At 43.0% G+C, this 22,941-nt stretch overlaps 1 protein-coding gene across 2 annotated transcripts in view; it reads left to right on the forward strand.

Moving 5' to 3' along the window:
* Positions 1-22,941, forward strand: part of GR (glutathione reductase) — a 122,070-nt gene that overhangs the window by 42,767 nt on the left and 56,362 nt on the right. The window contains exons 3-6 of one of the 2 annotated variants that reach the window (XM_087679890.1): positions 15,320-15,598; positions 15,726-15,917; positions 16,134-16,187; positions 16,290-16,438. In XM_087679890.1, the coding sequence (XP_087536016.1) occupies positions 15,320-15,598; positions 15,726-15,917; positions 16,134-16,187; positions 16,290-16,438 (674 nt within the window). The remainder of the gene's footprint in view (positions 1-15,319; positions 15,599-15,725; positions 15,918-16,133; positions 16,188-16,289; positions 16,439-22,941) is intronic. The other variant, XM_087679891.1, reaches the window with a different exon arrangement.

Here is a 22,941-nt window from a genome sequence, read left to right on the forward strand (position 1 = left end):
CGAACTCTCATATCTCTGGGATTAAGGTAGAGGTTATGAGTTGGAGAGTGTTGTACTCTGAAGGGATTTCGAAACACAGGAAAGGCAACCTCCATGTGTTAAACACTAGCAAATGCAGCCAAGGAAGGTTGGATTCGATGCAAACGGTAGTGCAAGAGAGAGAGAGACAAAAAAAGCAGGTACGTGAGGAGAGAGAAAATTGGTGATTGTGTAGAATAGATAAATACAAGCTAATTGTGTTGGGCAACAGGTGGAAATTATTGACAACTTTGCAAATGTTGATGGTCACAGCTGCTGGAGGAGAGAGATTGATTGCAAACACAAGTAGAATGATGATGGTGAAAGCTCCTACTGATGGCAACTAGCCTTGGCAGCAGCAAACGCAAGTTCCCTAACGATGACAACAATTGTAGGATGTAGAAAGTTTTGGGCACCCAAATTAGGATTTTGCATGTGGGACATAGTAACTCTCTAGGATCACTTTTCTTTTTAAAATAAGAAGGTTTCTTCATTAATGAAGTGTGTTTTGGGGCTGTTTAAGGTATTCTAATGCATTTTTAGCTCAACAAGTCCATATCCCATCATTCCCCATAGATATCTTAGGAAGATCAAAGATAAAATCCATTGCAAGCATGTACAGGCAAGTGGCTCATCATTGTCTCTCAAACTTTGCCCATTGCTAAGCCGATTAAAAACATTAGGAAAATCTAAATCAGAAACATGTAGATCCTTCATGGCATTTGATTGAGTGCGATAAACAATATTGACAACCGACTTTTGAGGCTTATGACACAATTCATCAGCCACTACATTCTTTTTCCCATCTATGTGCACAATTTGAAAGTGAAACATAGAGAGGAAATTCACCCGTCTCATATGTTTTTCAAACTAAGTTTGCGTAACAAAGTAACACAATGTTTGATGATTTGCTTGTGCTATAAAATCAGCCCCTGAAAGATAGTGTTTCCAAGTGGAAAGTGCATGAATTACATTGAGGCATTCCTTCTCATAGACTTGCAAAATTTTCCTGCACTATGGAGAACACAACTCTCATATGCCACCACTCAACCGTCTTGCATTAAAACAACTCAAATGCTATTTCCACATGCATCACATTGAAAGAAAGTGCATGAATTACAGCTAGGCATCCCTTCTCATAGACTTACAAATTTTTCTTTGCACCATGGAGAATACGACTCTGAGATGCCACTACTCGGCCGTCTTGTATTAAAACAACTACAATGCTATCTCCACATGCATCACATTGAACAACAAAATCAAACAATACAAGCATAGATCTGAAGTCATCTTTTTATTTAACTTATCAAAAGCTGAAATTTTGAATTCTCTCTACTTAAATGTTCACCCTTCTTTTGCAAAGCATGCAATGTAGATGTGATTTTAGCAAAGCTATGCATATATTTCTTGTAATAGGAACTTAGATCCATGAAACTATGGATCTTGTGCATATTTTTAATATATTTCTATGAATGTATTGCCTCAACCTTTGTAGGAACCTTTCATACTCCATCAGTCAGCACAATGTGATGTGCCCGAAGTAGTCAATTTCATGCAAAAAGAGCTCACTTTTCTTGTCATGGATGACCAACTAATGCTTAGACAGCTCATTAGCTAAGTGTCTCCTTGTTTCCTATGCTCTGCCTTATTCTTTGGAAAGACAATCATGCCATCAAAGAGCATCCCCACAAATGTTCTATGTGGTCTAAAGATGCAATCCATCATCGGATTAAATATGGTAGGAGCATTCGTTAGCCCAAATGGCATTACAAGAAACTCACATAATCCAAAAGATGTTTTAAAAGTTATCTTAGGCACATCCGCTGGCCTAATATGTATTTGATGATACCCACTTTTCAAATCAATGTGGTTGAATGTGGCTGCCCCTTATAATCTATCCAAAATGTTATCGATGTGTCAAGTTGGAAATTGGTTCGTTATCATGATATTATTCAAAGCACAATAATTGATATACATACACCATGAACCACCATTTTTTTGCACTAAAAGCATTGGGGAGCAAAAAGGAGATGAGTTGGAGTGAATGAGCCCTTTTTCTAATAGCTCTCTAACTTGGCTCATTATCTCTTGCTAGGCTGCACTCACCGTGTATGCTAGCCTATTTGGAGGGCATTGCCAAGGATCAAATCTATGCCATGATCCTTTGGCATTTGTAGTTGCTTGGGAAATGATTGAGAAAAGCAATCAACATGCATTTTCACAATTGTTATGTAATCCTTATTCAACTTTGACACGTTCCCTTCACTTACATTATCATCTTTATCCTTAACAAAGACCAAGTATACTAAAATATGATTTCGCATTACTTTTGAAATAGCAGAAGTAGAAACAACTGGGATTGATTCCTCTCTAAGCTTTACAATAAGGGAATGAGTCTTGCCCTTGTACTGAATGGTGACTACTTTGTCATGGGAGTCAATGACTTCATACACATGATAACACCAAGGTATACTAAGCAATACATCACAACCCTCAAGTGGTGCAATAAAGAGGTCTTTGGTGTCCACATAACTCTGAATGTGTAAATGAAGCTTCCCAATGAGCGGTGTGATAGGCTCTGCGTGGACTCTGTGAAAGTGAACATGGAGAGGAGAAAGAGAGAGAACACATGTGAGAGAAGAAACAATGCGATTGCAATGGGTGAAGGTATATGGCTACAATAGTCGGTCCCTACATGCAACTTTAGGCGTCAGTGTGGGAGTTATTGAGCTAAAACACACTTTATAGCTGATTACCATCTTTAAATAGCTGCAAAACATGCTTAATTAATGGAAAATGCAAAAGTGGTGTGCTATTTGAAAGAGTTTCAGTGGTCCTCTAAAACCCTTATTTTTTGGGGCACCCTCAACATCTATAAATAGACACTTTGCCCACCATTCAGTCTCATCCTTTTGTGTAGGTTTCTCACTCCAGTGTGTAGATTTCAGCCATTAGCCACCTACCATTTGTTGTTCAACCATCACCAATTGCAGCCCGTCACTATCCAGCCCTAGGTGGCTTGTTTTCAACCATCCTCTTGCTATTTGGAGATCTCCATGTGGTGTGTCTTCATAGGCTTGATCAGCCTATGCTTTGAGCATCCAATGCCAAGTGACAGGCTGCTACCATCTCTCCTACCAAGTGACTGCTGCTATACTTGCGTTTTTGCTGTCCAGTAGGCCGCCTACATCAGCACATACCTCTCTTGTCATCGCCTCACAATTTTCTGCTTTCAGTGACCAATTTTCAGCCTTCTTTGGTGTTATATTGCTGTATTTACCGAATTTCAGCCTCTGATTGCTGTATTTTGGTGACTAGCTTGCTGCCCTTCATTATTTAGCACTCTCTCATCTTCGAGTGGTGGCTATAGCACTCAGGATCCATCTTTGGTGGACGTCACTGTCCAATACTCCATTGCTTTGCCTTTGGATATTTTGTACACTCTTACATTTAGTTACAACATTTATTCACTTCAAATTTTCTTCTCTTTGTGTTTGTCTTTGTGTTTGAGTTTTGAGTTGTGTGTTTGCATTTTGCGTTTTGCGTTTAGGGTTTGAGTTTTGGTTGTCATTATTTGAGTCAGCCGCTACTCTTCTAAAGAGTATCCTATGGTGATTGTGCAGGCTAGTCTTTGTGTGCGACTCACATGCGATTTGATTCTGAGCCATGATGCCTCAGCCACCTTCTTCTGGGGATCGAATGATGCCCCATTAAGCTTCTCCATCATTGGAGGCTCTGAGAGGGCATTATGGTCTCAAGGAGGAGGTAGACACACCTTCACCTTTACCATCTTCTTCTTCACATTTTGGTCATTTTATAGATGATAAGTTTGAGGAGTACTTGCACATCATGTATAGTCAGGTTTACACCCCTCCAATGAGTGCTGCGGCCACGTTTGGATTGATTGTTGAGATTGGCCATCTCTTTGATCTTGGAGGGACCATGACATTCAACACGTTTGGCTATCCATCTCCTTCGTCTCAGCCATGTCTTATGTCAAGTTCGAACCCTTTTGAGTTGTAGGATCCAAAACTCTATTTTGTTCTACTTTTGCTGTGCAGGATTTGAATGATTTTCAGTATGTTAACTTTAATAGAGGAGGCTCTTGAAGCAGATATCCTTCACTAAGTATATCTCTTTCATCTGTTTCATTTGAGCAACTAAACCACACTTCTCAACTCCCTCCAATCCCACCACTATCTTCTCCCCATTTTGATCTAATTACATCTTTATTCCTTTTACTTTTGCACTTAGCTTTACTTTCCTTTAATTTCAGTTTTGTTTTTTTGAGCATCTTACTACTCACCTCTGTGCTTGTAGATTTTGATCTCTTTTGTAGGGTTTTGTATTTCAGTGTAGGGCTAGTATGGAGACAAGAGCTATGCACAGTTCCTTTCATGGTTCCATCTACTTGGAGTTTTGCTCTTCTATCAACATGGAGGCCTCCGCTCTCACGGCGGATTGTGTAGCATCTCTCTTGATGCTATCATGGCGATGCCTTCTATCCTTGCTCTTCAAGTAGGCATGCTTCATTAACACATGGTTCTTGGTACCGCATGAAGACCGACATCATTAAGCTCCTCTTCCTTCTTGGGCATCACTGTCTAGATTGAGAGGGGGTTCCTACTGTGAGGGAGTGAGAGGATTGAGGTACAGCTGAGAGTGCAGTAGACAGTGTGAGAGTGAGAGAGACAGAGTGAAGCATGACACCCAATCCAATAGGCTGAAAGAGTGTAGAATGAAACTACAAAGTACAACCCTTAAACCTTAGGGTTGTAGGGGGTGTTCACACCCGAACACGGTAAGTGCCCATAAGTGTGTAATATAAGCACATAAGCACATACGAAAATAAGACTATAAGTCTGGGGGAAAAAACCTCTCCTACCGAGAGTAAAAAGTGTCCCAGTGTCCTACTGATCACCGACACTCCCATATGAGCGTAGGTGTAAGTGAGGCGTGAGTCAAATACCCAACAAACCCCGGTGGAGTGAAGAGTGATCAAGAGTACAAGGATCATCCGCAACCAAAGGATATCAAATTTAAAGCATCGCGAAATGCTTTAAATTTGTCACGAGGAAGAGCTTTGGTGAAGATGTCTGCCACATTACTGGTGGTAGGACAATAGACAAGGCTGATATCACCTGCATGTAGCCTCTCTCTGACAAAGTGATAATGGATCTCAATGTGTTTCGTGCGGGCATGAAACACTTGGTTCCGTGCCACTGCAATGGCACTCTGAGTATCAGTGAACAAAGGAGTAGGCTTCGTAACAGATACATCCAGATCAGCTAGCAAGCGTCTAAGCCATACGCATTCAACTGTGGTAGTGAAAGCTGCCTTGTATTCAGCTTCACATGACGATGTGGCAACAGTGGATTGTTTCTTGCTAAGCCAAGAAATGCAAGAAGAGCCAAGAAAGAAACAATTGCCACTAGTGGAGTGACGTGTATCATAATCACCAGCCCAATTAGAATCACTGTAAGCATGTAACTGCAGTGGTCCCCCCTTGGTATAAAGCAACCCAAGAGATCTAGTACCCTGCAAGTAACGCTCAAAGCTGAAACTGCAAACTGTATGTCCAGCCTAGTGTTGCATAGATAGATAAGACATCCAACTGCAGGAGCATATGTATGTATGTCAAACAAATCACTGTCATCATGTAATGACAGTTTCAGTCCAGGTTCCATGGGGGTACAAACTGGCTTGCAATCCTGTAAGCCGAACTTCTCAAGAAGCTGCCCAATATACCTTGACTGTGATAGCCCAATACCTCGAGCATCATGTATGAACTGGATGCCCAAGTAGTAATGCAAAATTCCCAAGTCAGACATGTCAAAAGTTTGCTGCAAATTTTGTTTGAATGCTGAAATCTGATCAGCATGTGTTCCATTGAGCAAAAGGTCATCAACATAAAGACATATAATCAGCATAGATCCCCTTTCTTTATATACGTAAAGGGTAGACTCAAATGAGCTGTTTAGAAACCCCTGACCAAGCAAGAAAGCATCTATTTTTGCATACCAAGATCTAGGGGCTTGTTTCAAACCATATAGTGCCTTTTTAAGCTTAATGTTCTGAGCCTTCGATTGCAAAACCAATGGGCTGTTGTACATAAACTTCCTCTTGAAGTTCCCCATGTAAAAATGCAGTCTTGATATCCAGCTGATGCACTGTCCAACCATAATGTGCAGCCAAGGCAATCATAGACCTGATGGTCATCATATGGGAAGTAGGAGCAAATGTCTCCTCATAGTCAATGCCCTTTTTCTTTGCGTAGCCTTTAGCTACAAGCCGTGCCTTGTATTTATCAATGGATCCATCTGCTTTCCTTTTCAGTTTGTAGACCCATTTCGTTCCAATGGCTTTCTTCCCAAATGGCAAAGACACCAAATCCCAAGTTTGATTCTTAGTGATAGAATCTAATTCAGCTTGCATTGCTGCCATCCAATGCACACTGTGTTGTGCATCCTCAAAACATTCAGGCTCTTCATTATCAAAAGTACTTGCTGCCATAACAAACTGCATGGTATGTGCTGAATCATGCAAACGAGTTTGCCTTCTAGTACGACCAGCCATGGGTGCATCCAAAGGACTATCTTGCATAGTCTGCAAATACCATCTAGGTAACTGTCTAGCTTCCTGACTGTGTACAAGCTCTTGCTGAATTTCAGTTTCAGCATTATGCTGAATATTCCGATCAGCCAATGGCTGAATTTCTGCACTTTCCATAGGAGCAACTGGCTGAACATTAGGTTCATTTTCTGAAGCTCTAGCTGAATCACCAAAAGTAATGGGCAGCAGCCCTTCAAAAACATCACGGGCAGCCTGATATGTGTCCAAACCAGGCAAGGATAATTCTGATTTTTCATAAAAAACAACATCCCTGCTGACAAAAACCTTCTTTGTAACGGGATTATAGAGTCTGTAGCCTTTGCTCTCATTGCTATATCCCATAAAAATGCACTTAACAGCCTTGTTGTCCAACTTCTTTCTAAGTACGTGTGGAATATGGGCATAGGCAAGACACCCAAAGGTAGGAAAGTGGCCAACAGAAGGTTTACGGCTGTTCCAAGCCTCAAAAGGTGTGATGGTCTTCAAGGCTTTGGTAGGGCATCTGTTCAAAATATGGCAAGCACACATGACTGCTTCCATCCAAAAACTATGAGGCAGGCTCTTTGCCTTCAGCATACATTTGGTCATCTCCATGAGTGACCGATTCTTCCTCTCTGCTACCCCATTCTGCTGTGGAGTATAGGCAGTAGTGTACTGATGGACTATGCCTTTCTGCTTCAAAAAAGAATTCAGCATAGAGGACATGTATTCCCCCCATCGGTCTGAACGGAGAGTCTTAATTTTGCATCCAGATTGATTTTCAACAAGTGCACTGAAAGCCAAAAATGCATCATACACTTCTGACTTCTTTTTCAAATAGTAGACCCAGCAAAAACGTGTAAAGTCATCAATGAATGTCACAAAATAGTAACAACCGCCCAATGACATTGTTTGCATAGGCCCACAAACATCTGAATGCACCAACTGCAATCTGGTTGTTGCTCTGAAAGCAACATCACGGGGAAATGAGAAACGATGCATTTACCCCAAAATGCATCCCTCGCATAAGTGCTCAGGAGGTCTCTCCAAGAGAGGTAAGCCATCCAGCATCTGAGTACGCTGCAAAAGCATCAAGCTGCCAAAGTTTACATGCCCCAAACGAGCATGCCATAACTCCGCCTGTATCATAGCAGGAGTAAGAGTGGTTGTCAAGTATACCGACTGATCTACTGAAAGAGCATCCAACTCATATAAACCATGACACAAAGATCCTGTCAAGACCAAAGTCATGCGTTCTTTATCTCTAACCATGCAACGGTCATCATCAAATGTGACCTGCAAACCACAACGTGCCAAAGAAGAAATAGATAGCAAATTCTTCTTGATTCCAGGCACAGTCAGCATGCTCTGTAGAGCTAAGTGCTCTATCGGCCCAAGAGATGTCATAACTGCAAGTGTAAAAACAATAGTCCCTGTCTACAACAAAGGACGCGGACTCACTAGCAGTGGAAGGAGTAGTAGAAACAGACATTCCTGACTCCTTCTTCTTCTCTTTGGCAATGCGCTTCTTGCACTCAGTGATATAGTGGCTTGGCTTCTTACAATAATGACATTTTCCCTTTTTAGCTTGCGTCCCCCCTTGTGTCTGATTCTGTGATGTGCCAGAAGTACAAGAACTCTGTGGAGCATTTTTTGCCTTTCTGTCTTGCCACAATAGCCTGCTCAGAGACTATAGCATCCACACCACTATTTTTTCTTGTTTGCTCCTCCTCTAGAAGCAAACTAACCAGCTGAATAAAAGTGAGTGGGTGCTCGGGAATCCTCATGGTGAGGTTCAAGGCAGTATGAAAAGACAAGTACGAAGGAGGTAAGGAATTCAAGGTGGTGGATATCAACTGTGCATCCAAAAAGTACTGATCTACATTCATGAGCTGCTCCTGCAAGTCCTGAATCTTATTTAAGTGATCCTGCATAGAATCATCCTCATTCATCTTCAAAGTTTCTAACTCTTTCTTCAAGAAAGAGATTCGAGTCTCATTCTTTCCTGCAAACATATGCTCCAAACTTCAAAGTCAGCCATGCATCTCGTGAAGAAGATGCTGAATGAATGTGAGGGATGATGGACCGCTGAACTGCCAAAGCAATCAACGACAAAGCCTGTGCATCTCTTGTATCCCAAGCTTTTTGAGCTGCAGTTCTTGGAGGAAGTGGCTGAGGTGGAGCGGGCTGAGGTCCCCGTTGTCCACGTGCCCCTTGAGGAGGAGGATTAACGGGAGCTACAACTCCTGGTCGAGTTTCCTCTCCACTGACATAATCCCATAAATTCTTAGCCACTAATACATTCTTCATCATGAATGACCATAGCGAATAATTGCCATCCAATCTGTCTTCCTTGGATACATACGTAAATACATCACCTCCCTGATTTGCCATGATGACAAACGTCCAAAGACAAATGAGTAATGTCAAAGCAGTAAGGGCTGGAAATGTGCAAATTTCCAGAAATTGCAGCAAGCACACTTCTGCAATTAATGTGCAAAGGTGTACTCTGTCAAAAACTGTCTTTAATGCACATTTCCCAAGGTGCAAACAGTGCTCAGCAACACTGTAATATCAAAATCCCCAAAATTTCTGCCAAAATTTCTGTCACAAATACCCCAGAATGTGCATTTAATGTGTCTCTGTCATAGACACAAGCACGTGTCCCAATGCAGAAAACTGATCCTGCTGCTGCTCGAACTCCTGTGTTTGAATTAAAAAATGCAAAATGTTACCTCTGTAGAATGATTGCAGCTGACTGATGACGTGCACGGATCCCGAGGCAACGTCTGCGCACAGGAACAGGTTGGCGAACCTGGTGGCGGGCTGCTGCACGTTCAGGAGGCGGCGCCTGCAGACAGATGTCTCGTGCAGGCCAGTGGCGCGCCCTGGGCAGGGCGTGCGCAGGTACAGGTGGCGCGCTGGCGGAGTAGGCGGCGCCTCTAGCAGACAGGTGGCACGCTGGGCAGAGCGCGCGCAGGTACAGGTGGCGCTGAGGGAGTCTGGAGTTGCGCGCTGGCGACTGAGCGCAGGTACAGGTGGCGCCTCCAGCTGACAGTCGACTGCAGACTGGCGACTCTGGGGCAGAACTGGTGGGGGCTCCAGAACTGACGGGGGCTGTAGACAGCAGGGGCTACAGTCTGCAGACTGCAGACTGCTCTGATACCAAATGTGAGGGAGTGAGAGGATCGAGGTACAGCTGAGAGTGCAGTAGACAGTGTGAGAGTGAGAGAGACAGAGTGAAGCACGACACCCAATCCAATAGACTGAAAGAGTGTAGAATAAAAGTACAAAGTACAACCCTTAAACCTTAGGGTTGTAGGGGGTGTTCACACCCGAACACGGTAAGTGCCCATAAGTGTGTAATATAAGCATATAAGCACATACGAAAATTTTCACTGTTTCTCACGATGAGTATTGGATTTGTAGTCATTTTCCCCTTCAAACATCTAAATGCTGATTTGTCTTTGTGAGTCCATTGCCATTTGACATCCTTATTTTCAAGAGCATGTAAAGGAGAAGCAATTTTTGTAAAGTGTCTTACAAATCTTCTGTAGTAAGAGCATAGGCCAAGGAAACTGTGGACACAATGAACGGTTTTCAAGTCTGGCCAAGAGACAATTGCTTCTATCTTTGCAGGATCCATCTTCACACCATCTTTAGAAACTATGCGCCCAAGGAAGCGAATCTCTTCCAAAAAGGATTCACTCTTCTTGCCATTAATGAGCAATCTGTTACGCTTAAGCTCATTGAAGACTGTAACTAAGTGTTTTGTATGCTTTTTCTCATTCTTTGAAAAGATAATCATATCATCAAAGAATGTGCCAATGAAACTTCGATAAGGGCGGAAAATTCTATCTATCATCTTGTTAAACGTAGCAGGAGCATTGGTCAATCCAAACGGCATGACTAAAAATTCATAGGGACCAAATGTCGTTCTAAAAGCAGTCTTATGGATATCCTCTGGCCTGATTCTGATCTGATGGTACCCAGTTTTCAAATCTATCCTGCTAAACATTCTTGCTCCCTGTAATTGATCAAGAATGTCATCTATCCTTGGAATCAGAAACCTGTTCTTGATCGTGTTCTTATTCAAGGCTCTCTAGTCAATACACATTCGTCAAGAGCCGTCCTTTTTGTGAACTAGCAATACAGGTGAACAAAACAGAGAACTACTGGGCTGAATTAGTCCCTTCTCTAAAAGCTCATTAACTTGTGTCATAATTTCTTTCTGTTGTGTTGCATTGACCCTGTACGGTGGCCTATTGGGTGGACTAGTCCCTAGAATAAGATCTATGGTACGATGTTCAGGCCTCTTATGGGGTAACTCTCCTGGTTACGAATCTGAGAAACAACCACTGAATTTATCCAAGAAAGCCCTTCTACTTTCATCTAATAGAGACACATTATTGTCAACTTCATTAACTTGCTTTGCAAAACCCAAATACGCAGAAATATGATTTTTCATTATAGAAGTAATTGTAGAAGCAGAAACAACTGGGACAGACTCTCCTTTAAGCTTCACATCTAACACACGAGTCTTGCCCCTATGTACAAGAGTAATCGTTTTGTTGTAAGTATCCAAGATAGCGTGCTTCCTGTGGCACCATGGAATTCCCCACAGAACATCACAACCGTCTAAAGGCATAATATGGAACTCCTCTGTGTCCACATAGCTTTGAATGTGCATACGGAGTTTGCCAAGAATGGGGGTGACAAGTTCAGTATGTCCCGGGCATGCCAAATTAGCCTATCCAATTGGTCCCATTTGCTTGGGGCGTATACCCAGCTTAGCTGTCAATGCGGATGAGATAAAGTTTGCAGGAGCTCCAGTTTCAAAGAAATACGCACTATGGAATCTTTGATCTTTCCCCAAGCTCTGCACAATTCTGTAGCATCATCAGCCGATTGATCTCCCACCATATCAAGCACTAAGCCAATGCTGGGCTTCTTTTTAATTGACACATATTTATCCTCCGCATCTTTAGAAGATTGCTGTGGGTACTTAGAAGCAATATGGCCTTTTTGTTCACATATAAAGCATTTTCTAGCCATCATTAAAGCCTTTCTTTCTTCAAATGATTTGCCAAAAAGGGGCCTTTTCTGTCCTTGCCCTGTTTTTAAAGAAGTCTGAGACCGTTTCTGAAAACTTTTTTCAAAACGACTTCTTTGTAAAGCTGGTCTTTTCTGGAAATTGCTTCATCTTCTTGCCAGGATCCTGCTGAAATCGAGAATTCTTCTTTTCAGTGCCTTTAAAGGTGTTAGGTTTTCCTTTCAACAATGTATTTACCACACCAACATTTTCAATTTACTGTACCCTATTTGTAACCCTGGTCTTGGTACAATAATCCCTAATGGCTTCGGGCAACAAAGCGCAATAGTACTTTTCATTTTGTTCTGACAGGGGCACTGTCCTGTAAGAACTCACGGGCAAAAGTGCTTCCAAAAATTTCTTATTGTACTCTTCTAAATCCGCACAATTTGCCGCGTCCAATTTATGCTATGCAGTCATGACATCTTCCTTAAACGTGTTAGTTAACCATGAAGCTGCAAACAATTGTTTAAAATGGACCCAAGTGGCAGGTGCATGTCCTTGCATCAACAATATGTTCCACCACTGCAAAGCATTACCTTTCAAAAAAGCTGCAGCCTTCCACACCTTAGAAGTCTTAGTAATATTCCCTCTAGTGTAAGTTGCATCAAACTGCTGTATAAATGTCAAAGCTTTCAGCTTATCTTGCATACCACCAAAGGTTTCAAACTTTAATGCGTGACCATCCTTCTTATAGTCTTTAGGCTTTGCACTTTTTGGTGTCAGGCTGTCATAGAGAGGTGGCTGTAAAAAGGGGAGTCCCTTAGGTGCATTATTAGCATTAATTTCACTTGTTTTAGCTGCCATATGCCCACTAGGCTGAGAAAAACCAGCTGCTGCATTTTGTATTCTTGGCATCAAACATGGACTCTGCAAAGTCTGATAAACGGGCTGTAGACCAATATTAGCATAAAGTTGGTTCATTGCCTCAATAGGCATCATTCTTGGTGGCCCTATGAGCAAGTATCACTGATAACGAGTGGGTAATCTGGCCGTTGCTTGAAAAGATGACCCACCACCAAAGTAAGAAGGATAGTTAGCAAACTGAGGAGGGATAATCTGCTGTGCCTCTTGTGCATTACTGCCTTGACCATTCACTCCTTCGTCCTGTGCTTGTGCTTCTTGTTGCACTGGACTTGTCTCCATGTTTGGTGTCTTTTCCACATACTCACGCACATTAGAGGTTTGCCTTTTTGAGCGCTCCATGGTATTATGTGATGACTGAGCCTGAGAATCCTCATTATGTGACTTCAAATTTTTTTGCATCCGAGGATTCTTTACAAGCTGTTCGAAAGAGCCAACCATACTGAGGAGTTGTGCCATAAACAAGTCCTGTTCTTGCTCCTCATCCTATGGTTCAATCTCGGTTCTAGAAGGTGCTGGCACCTGTGCACCAATACTCTCTTCGGTGTCTATGAGTAGCAGAAGAACTCTCTTCTTCATTAGGGAGTTTTCCTTTGCCTTTGTCTATGTTTGCCATCTCTCTAGTCCTGTATCCAGCAAATACTGTATCTAGGAAAAAATTCGTAGTCTGTCATCTATAATCTCTGTAAAACCTGTGCGTATGGCCTTTTGTATGCAAAACTGTCCGAGCTTAAATTCTTACATAAAAGAATTCAAATCCCGGGGATGGAACCATGAAACCGGTCTATGACTCACATAAAGCAGTAGTCCCTTCAATTAATACCTGGTCTTTTCACACACACACACACACACAAACAGAGATCTCACTCCCTCGCTCAACACCAGATTGGCCCCGAAGTCCGGCGCCGCTTTCGGTATTTCTTTATCAATTAAAAGATGGAAAGTTACTGTTGATGACTATTGCTTCATTTGGCGTCATCATCCATCCCCTGGAGTCAGCATGTGGGCTGCTCTCCTTGGGTTTGATAGCTCTGACACACTCTGGGATTTGTGTTTTGTTGTCTAAGCCATCTCCCCTACATTTGAGGATTGCGGTTTGCTCCCTCAACAATTAGTGTTCATCTTCCACATCTCTCATGGCATTAGAGGATTGCGGTTCGCTCCCTCCATAGCTATCCTTCACCTTCTAGTGATTATTTTGATAGCCCACTGCTTGGAGGACTGCATTTCACTCCCTTCACTGTGCAAATTGTCCACAAGTGCTACCGCTTGATTCAGCCAGGACAGTACAATCATCTTCCAAGCTTCGTGTCCGCTATATTAGCTTTTCTTCTTATCACACGATTTAGTGTATTATCACCGTGTTCTTTTAGTGTTTCTGAGTTTTTCTCTCTTCTCTCGATGTTTGCCATAGACACACTATGTTTCTCCCTGCCAACCCTACTATCTCTCTGGCCTCTTTGTCATTCTTTTGACAAGGGGTTTCCAAGACATAGGCCCCCCTAGAGGGGGGTGACTTCCTCTCCCCTATGAAAGTTGCAAAAGGTGCATTGGGATGGCCTATAGTGCATGCAATAGACAAGTATTGAAAGGTTTTGATCCCTTCGAGTTATGCCTATGGAAACTGTAGTAGCGAGTACAATGCCATTGCTATGCCTCGACCCTCCTCGAAAAATAAAGAAAAATCCTTGTAGATAGAATGAGATTGGAGGCATTGCTGGTCATTGTGCTGGTACCTCGGTGCTATTGTAGTATTCATCTTATGCTTCTCTTTATACCGTATGGATTCCAGTGCCCATTCATTCTGAGTTCTTGTGTTCATCTCTCACTTCATTGTGTTAATGTTTATGCTTTGTCCCTTCATGCTTTATTCACTTTCATAAGGCATGGAGATGGGCTGGAGGGTAACAACTAAAAGTGGGCAGCAAAGCGGATTTAAAGTTAGGGTGAGGGTTAGGGATGAAAGGGGCTTCCGCCTTGGCCCGATTCAGTTTCTTTTCCATCTTCTCCTTGATGGTGGCCACATCTTTCGTGATCTTTCCCTTGAAAGCCTCTGAGGTGGGGGACTATTTCTTCAATTTCCATGTGCGCTTGGATTATTTTCTTAATGTACACTGCCTCTTCTTGCTGAGTCACCCCTCTCTTGAAGAGTAGCAATGTGATGGTTCTTCTACATTAGGTGCTCCACAGACTCTAGGGTTTGCTTTCCGCCTGTAGAAGGCGATCTTCCAGCACAATCTTCTCTTGAAGTCCCAAGAACACTTCTTGCTCAGGTCATTGCAAGACACATTTAAAGTCCAAGGCAGCAGGAAGCAGCTGATGTGATGGGTCAAAACAGGACTGGTGTGATGGGCTGAGACTGACATACCAGGCAGGGGTGGCACGACAGGCTAAGACTGACGTGGGATATAATATGTATTTATATATATGTAGAGCATCTACAATGACCTATTAGGACTAAAATAGTGAGTACAACTAATTCAAGATATTTTCTGTTCTTTTACTAGTTACTCCATATAACCATGTTCAAAGCATCACATATACTCTGGGAAGCCTTATCATAGAGTTTCATGTTTCCACGCCATATTGCAGAGGCATCTCATGGTTTTTGCAGAGTTAGGTCTATTGTTTGCTCTAAATACCCTGTTTTGCAATGTTTTTCCACCGCCAAGAACCCAGGTTAAGATTTTATATTGTATTTCAAGAAGTGTTCAGGTCAAGTTTAGCAATAGTAATATGTATCTTCATATTCAGATAATTGACGATCACACAGTTGAAGTGAATGGCAAACACTATACAGCAAAGCATATACTGGTGGCTGTGGGTGGTCGCGCTTTTGTTCCTGACATACCAGGAAAAGAATTTGCAATTACTTCAGATGAAGCTCTGGATTTACCTTCACGTCCTGAAAAGATTGGGATTGTTGGAGGTGGTTATATTGCTTTAGAATTTGCAGGTATCTTCAATGGCTTTGGAAGTGAGGTTCATGTCTTCATTCGCCAAAAGAAAGTCTTAAGAGGGTTTGATGAAGAAGTACGTATCATGAGACATTGCTTTTTTCAATAAGAATTGGCTTGATTTGTGATTTTCACTTCTCTTAGCTTCTCGTTGACTGAGCAGTTTTCTGATGTTTTTCAACAAACAAAAAGTGTGAGTATAGTCAAACCTCTTGCAGATCAGGGACTTTGTAGCAGATCAAATGGCTTTGAGAGGCATTAATTTCCACTTTGAGGAGAGCCCTGTTGCTATTGAGAAAGGAAACGATTGGCATTTGTCACTAAAGACCAACAAAGGAACTGAACATTCTTTCTCCCATGTAATGTTTGCAACTGGGCGTAGGCCTAATACTAAGGTATTGGTCAATCGTACTTTAAGGTCTCAGTAAAGTGAAACCAAGGAATAGTGTTGTGTATATAGGTCTGAAACAACAAGCTAAGATATAGCATGTCTAAAGTTTAGCCTGTTTGCTCAAGCCAGTGAACTAAAGTTACTGCTTGTTACAGTTTTTGGTCAGAAAGAGGTGAACATTTAGAACTAGCTTTCTTATCTCCAATGGATTTGTGTACAGAATCTGGGACTAGAGCACGTTGGGGTTTCTCTGAATCAGAAAGGGGCCATTGTGGTATGTGCTACATTTTCATTAATGATCATGTTTGTTTTACTGTCGAGTGTTTTTTGACTCTATAAACTGATAGGTCCTCCAACTACTTGTTACTCCAATTAGGTGGATGATTATTCAAAGACAAATATTGATTCCATTTGGGCAGTTGGAGATGTCACAGACAGGATGAATCTAACTCCAGTGGCTCTCATGGAAGGTGGAGCTTTTGCCAGAACAGTCTTTGGGGGACAAGATGCCAAGCCCGACCACAGGTAGACTTAGAGAAACCGTCCTATGGGTCCCAGTCTTTAAGGCTAAGAGTAGAGACAGTTGGATTAAAACTGTTTGTGGATGTTTAAATGGTTCACTACATGCATGAAGGAAGCATCATGGAAAAGCTTATCATAACAAACTTACACTTTTCCCCTCTCCTCTTCTCTCAGCCCTCCTCTTTTAACATTCCACTGAGGTTGCTTATTGTCTCATTTGTGCTGCTCAGGCTGTTGCTTTTATCCACCCTCTCCTGCAGAGGTGGAAGAGCAAATTATATCCTCTTTTTTCCTTCTATCTAATTTCCCTAGTACAACAAACCATTCTGTGGTCACATCTGCCTACGTGTATACTGTTCCAGTTTGATGGCCTGATAAAATTGGAGACACTCATACTGCAGTTTTGCTCTTCTCGTCTCACAATGTTGGTGGGTGTACATGTTATCAAGTATGGTTGAATTGCTTGAAAAGTAGTTTATTTGAACCCATTAAACTGCTGAACCATACTTCTTTTCTTAGGGAGAAGAAAATTTCTATTAATGAAACCTTGGAGAAAATTCCTGTGGTAAACAGAGTACAAAGAAGGCCCAGCAAATAGCAATAGAGCACATTATAAATACAATGGTTGTGTGAACAACCAAGTAAAAGAAGGTGCAGGAATCGCATGTCTGCATGAAAGCATCTCTCCTCCGACTCCTCTCCGAATCACCCTGCAGCCTCTCTCATTGCCCATGGAGAGTATGGATGTTCTCTGTCCAAATCCTAGGAAGAATCTCTGCAGTGGAAACATCTTGGAGGTTAATAGTATGGCTACACCTTGCAATTGCAATGTCCAAATCCTAGAAAGAATCTCTGCAGTGGAAACATCTTGGAGGGTAATAGCATGGCTACACCTCGCAATTGAAATATACCAAGCAATGATACTAGCAGTCAGCTCCCATTTGTGACCATGTCTGTGAGTCCACTATGCTTGTAAGTAATTTAGAGTGGGGATCTTTCTATAATGCTGACCATGATGAGAAAAGAGTGGCTCCCTTGAAAATCCTTATTATTGCATTCTGGGCCTTTGTCTGTTAACCAAGCTACTGCCCCCCAAGCTGCAATCATAGTCTTTACCGTGTCGTGAAAGACCATCCTCAGGGCTCTACTCCAAACCTCTTGAGCTTTGGGATAATCTCATAGATAGTGGCTTTGTGTCTCCTCTAACTCTCCACATCTTGAATATGCCACCGGGGCCATTGCCATACTCCAGCCTTCTACCAATCACTAAACATCTTTGAGCTGCTACCTATAAGAAGAGAGCAATATTCCTATTTGGGACACCCTTTTTGTGCTTTCATCCTGCTCAATTGAGTCCTCTGCCCTAGCTTCGTGGTGTAGCTGAAGCATGACTTGTCAAGGAATGGGTCTCTTCGAACCCACTTTCCAAGATCTCAATCTTTGAGTATTTAAACATACAGTTCAACGCTTATCTTTATTCAAGGGTGTTAAATAGCCAGAACCAATATCCTACACTTGTCATTTTGCTTAACAATTGTCGTTTTCGGTAGACTTGCCTATTTTCCACTTTGGAGTATCCAAAGCTTGACACTTGTATATTTGAGGTATCTCTCTTCACTTCCATAAGCTCTATGAATGAGATTTCAGCCACATGCTATGCATATACCTATCTAATATTCATCGAAGGAGCATTTTTGATTCATCTTGATCAAATTAATGTATGAAACGACAAAATAACCTTGCCATTTGGAGTATGCAAAAATTAGGGTTTCAAAAATTCTAATTTGCAGATTTGCAGCAAATCAATCACTTTGTTTATCGTTCTAGTACTTTGTGCCCGTGGTTTGTTTCAATTAAATTGTATAATGGGGAAGGGATGGCTCTCCTCCTCTTCCTTCTCCTCCTCTCTCTCTCTTTTTTTCGTAAAAGGTAATTGTATTAATCACGAAAAAAAGGTACAAGTTTACATGATTACAAGATACACGAGGGCCCTAAGCCAACGTGTGTAAAATCCCAATACTAGGCCACGAAAAAGTTACACAAGTCATGGCAAAGACCAAGAGGAAATTGCCATATGCCAGGGAAGCAAGTCCTCCCGAGGAAGCAAGTCCGAGTGCTGAATGAGATCTATCTGCCAATGCAAAAGACCTTTAAGCCGAGCAATGTGTCTTGGTACATTAGATGCCGAATCAAAAAGAAAGGCATTCCGAGTGGTCCAAATGTGCCAGCATCCCCAGTATCTAAAGAAGTGGAATAAGATCTTCATATGCAATTGTGGCGGTGTGGGGTATTTTGGGTGCACAAAAACCCAATCGAAAGGGGTTAGTGAGGATCCCACCACTGCGCGCCAAACCTGTGACAAGAACGACTAGATATTCTTAGCGAGCGGGCAAGAAATAAATCGATGTCGGGCCGATTCCACAGTAGTGGTACAGAAGAAACAATTGCCGTTTGAGATTCGACGCTTGGAAAGGGCCGAGGCAAGAGGGAGACCACCAATCATGACCCGCCAAAGAAAGACCTTACATTTGAAAGGGGTCTTATTCAACTAGCCTTCCATCACAGTTGCCTTCCACCATGACTGAGATTTCCACAATCCCCATACAGTATTAGCTTTCACACCCAGCCATTGGTGATCTTTAATCAGAAGATGATACACTTGATTAGGAGACGCCTTTTCCAGACTCAAGCGGCCTGCAAGGTCCCAGTCCTGCCAAGGACGATCCACAGCCATGGCAGGAAAGGGTTGCTTGCCCTGAAGCACCGACAGAATCTTTTCCCATAAATCATGGTATGCGCGCGGGATTCTGAAAAGTCTCCTGGCAGTACGAAATGCTGCAAAGACATTGTGACTGGCAAGGGTGGCATCCGCAACTGAAGTCACACCCAACCGGGCCATGCGGTTAATCTTGGTCTGAGCTCATGTTTGTCTTCCCATGAAAGTAATCTGGAGACTACCAGCAATTCCAGTTGAAAGGAGACTGCCTGTTGGAGCACCACTTTCCAGGAGCCGACCAAATGCAGTAATAGAGAGGAGGAGGGACTGGAAAACCGAGAGTTTGCATTAAGGACATGCCACCAAGAGCACCGAAGTCGTGTATTACCATGCCGGAGCCCGCTGTCCTCAAGAAAATAACGGGCTATAATGGTCCACGGGTGATGATCCACACACAGAGCGCGAAAAAGAGACCAACGAAGAGCCAGCATATGAGTTTCAGCGTCCAAAATAGCCCCACCACCCAGGTGTTTGGGGGTACATGTATGTGACCATGAAATCCATGAAATACCTGCGTGCAATGAATCCTTCTTCCATAACATGAAACGAATGGGGCGAGTGAGAGCCTTCAAAGTAGTAGGAGTCCACGACAGCAATGGCAAGAAATATGTAAGCATCGGCAGCATAATTGTCTGAGCCACTTTGAGGCGGACATGGAATGGCCACGCTTGCGACTTCCAATACATAAACTTAGCTGCCAGTTTCTGTGAAATTCACTCTAGCAGTTCCTTTGGCCGAACATCAACCCCCAATGGGTATCCAAGATGCTTGACAATGGAGCCACAGGGAACAACTTGACCTTGCTAGCCCAATGACTGTAAATCAGACTCCGTGCAACTGAGAATGGCTGATTTGAAGGCATTGATACGAAGACCAGAAGCATGACCAAAAAGCGTCCAAACATCTAATGCCTTGCGAATGTTGTCCTTGTCCGCACGCAAAATCATAAAGCTATCATCAGCCCAGCGATTGGCTAATGAAGTGTTGTCCCAAAGGAAGAGACAATCCGGCCAGCTGAGCAGAAGCTGCCATTGAAGATAACATTGAAAGAATCGGGTGGGTCGCCAGGGCAAAGGGGAGAGGACTCAAAAGGCAAACCCTGTCTCGCTGAGCGTGCAAGGACAAATGGCTTTGTAACCCCACCATTGAGCATAACGCGCGAAGAAGCCACAACACTAATGGTGTAGATCAATCGGGACATCCGAGGACCAAAACCCATAGCAGACATAAGTTTTGCAATGAAAGACCAGTCCAAATAGTCAAAAGCCTTTTCCAGATCCAGTTGAATCAATACCACTTCCTGACTGGAGTGCCTCGCATAGTCAATAGCCATTTGCACATTCAAAATATTATGTAGAATGTTGGCGCTTAATGAAACCATATTGAAGAGGATGCACAATAGCTGGAAGGTGCTTGTGAAGCTGATTCGCCAGCACTTTGGAAAAGATTTTATACATCGAACCCATCAAAGAAATTGGTCTCCAGTGTTGCAACCTTGAAGGTGAAGGAACTTTTGGAAGCAGTTTGATAAGGCCTTCTTTCCATGAGGAAGGCATGAACCCTGTTTCCCAAACCTGCTGAAACATAGCCGCCAATGGCTTCACCAGTTGGGTGGCCGAGTTCTCAAAGAATTCATTGGTGAGACCATCCCACCCAGGGCTTTTATCCTTAGGCAGGTGTAACAAAACATCCATAACCTCCTCCTCACAAATATCTTCCTCCAAAGTAGCTTGCATATCAAATGGAACCTGCTGGCGGACCAGATCATAGAAGACCGAACGTGCATGCGTAACCTGGTTAGAAGGCGACGGAGAAGAACCAAGAAGATTCAGAAAGTAATTCCTGCACATGTTGAAAATGGTCTGCGGATCAGTGACCATGCAACCTTCGGAATCCTGGAGTCTAGTCATATTTTCTCGAGCAGGAGAAGCATGCAATGCGCGAAAGAACTTATGAGTCTGACAAGCACTATCTTGCAATGTGTCAGTCAAGTTGTGCAGTTTGGCCTGCTGATAAGATTTTAACTGAAATACTTGAATAAGATCAGCCAAACGCATTGCCAGTGACAACAAAAATTCATTATCTGGGGTGTCCACCAGCAGCGAACGAACCAATGCCAGTAAGTCCTCCGCTGCGTGTCGACGCCGCCGACAAATAGAGGCATGATGGATTCGATACTGCTGAGCAACCCGCTGCACATTAGAGAGCAGCCGTGCAAAAGAAGCCAGGCCCTCAGAGGCGAAGTCCAATAGAAATCTCTCAATTAATTGCTGCATATAGCCCTGGAAGATTGGATGCTTCAAATAGGACGAGTTGAAACGTAAAGGGAGTCTTTCCAGCAACTGCATAAAAGGTGCAATAGGTTGCGTAAGCATCTCAAGCTGGAGAGGGAAATGGTCCGACAAGGCATATTGCTGCAAGACTTTCATTTCCAGCATCTCGGGAACAAAATCATCCCCTTGCATGATATACATTCGGTCCAACCACGACCAGGTAGTTGCATATTGAGCAGAATGAAATGTAAACCCTGAAGAAGAAGGGTGGAGCCAAGACCAGAGATCTTGCTTAAGTACCTGAAGAGCAAAGTCATTCCACACTCGATTTTCCGCAGCATCCATCACGGAATGCCCTAAAGTGGACTGAGAAGATTCAACACACATATTGAAATCCCCCATCAAAAAACCCCTTCTGCCAAGTGACATGGAGCTCTACAAAGTCTTCCAAAGATCCCGTCGAAATGCAGGGTCATTCGGAGCATAGAGGCCCAGCAACCATAAGATCTCTCCTTCAAATAAAACTTCGATTACCACAAAGCGGCCATGTACATCATTTTTTATAAGAACAGACTGGTATTTCTCATGGACAATCATAAGCACGCCAGAATAGTGCATAGCATGTGTTCTTGCATAAAATAGGCGAAACCCATGGGAATCCACAACTTTTCCTGCTTCACCGTGACTCTTGTGCTCAACCGCACACAAGACATCCCACTGGTTCTTATGCAGGATAGTCCACATGGCATGTTGCTTATGACGAGAACAAATGCCTCGCACATTCCACGTGGCTATCTTCATATATCTTCAAAAAAGAGAATCAGGAACGAGGCACCTGTTGCCTCGATTTCACCTTTTCCGCGAGAACATCCAGGACACCTTCATCCAGAAAATCAGCTAACACTGCAAAAGAATTCTGGCGGCCCGCTTTAGAGGTAGAGGGAATATCCACTGCCTTGGAAGTGGAACGGGGATAACGACGATCCCAGGGTGTAATCACATTACCTCTAGTATCAAAGGCTAGTTTAGTAGGTGGGATCTTGGACCTTCTGTATATACTTTTCTTGTAGACTGATTACGGGGGGTAGAAGGAACCATAGTACGCGCAGCATGCTGTGAATAGAATATTTCTTTCCTGCGCATATACGCGCGTACGGAATCCTCTGAAACTGTAGGCCCAGAATTCGCCAGGCCTGCATCCAACTTTTTCCCTTTTTTAGGACGTGCCTCTTGCCAGACATTGCTACGGGAATCCAAACCCCCGACCTGTTGTTTACCTTTATCCAAAACATTAGGTGGCTGGGGGGTCTCCTGTGCCGGAGCATCAAGCACCATGGCATCCATAGGCATTACAACATGCGCATCATCTGAAGACGGTTGCTAATCTGGGCATTCAGCCATAAAATGTCCCAATTTGACACAGGAGAAGCAATGGCCTGCAAAGTTGCCCCATTTCA

Source organism: Lygodium microphyllum, chromosome 6 (assembly GCF_053477565.2).
Source record: "Lygodium microphyllum isolate KBCC chromosome 6, Lygodium_microphyllum_v1.1.10, whole genome shotgun sequence".
Classification (NCBI taxonomy): domain Eukaryota; kingdom Viridiplantae; phylum Streptophyta; class Polypodiopsida; order Schizaeales; family Lygodiaceae; genus Lygodium; species Lygodium microphyllum.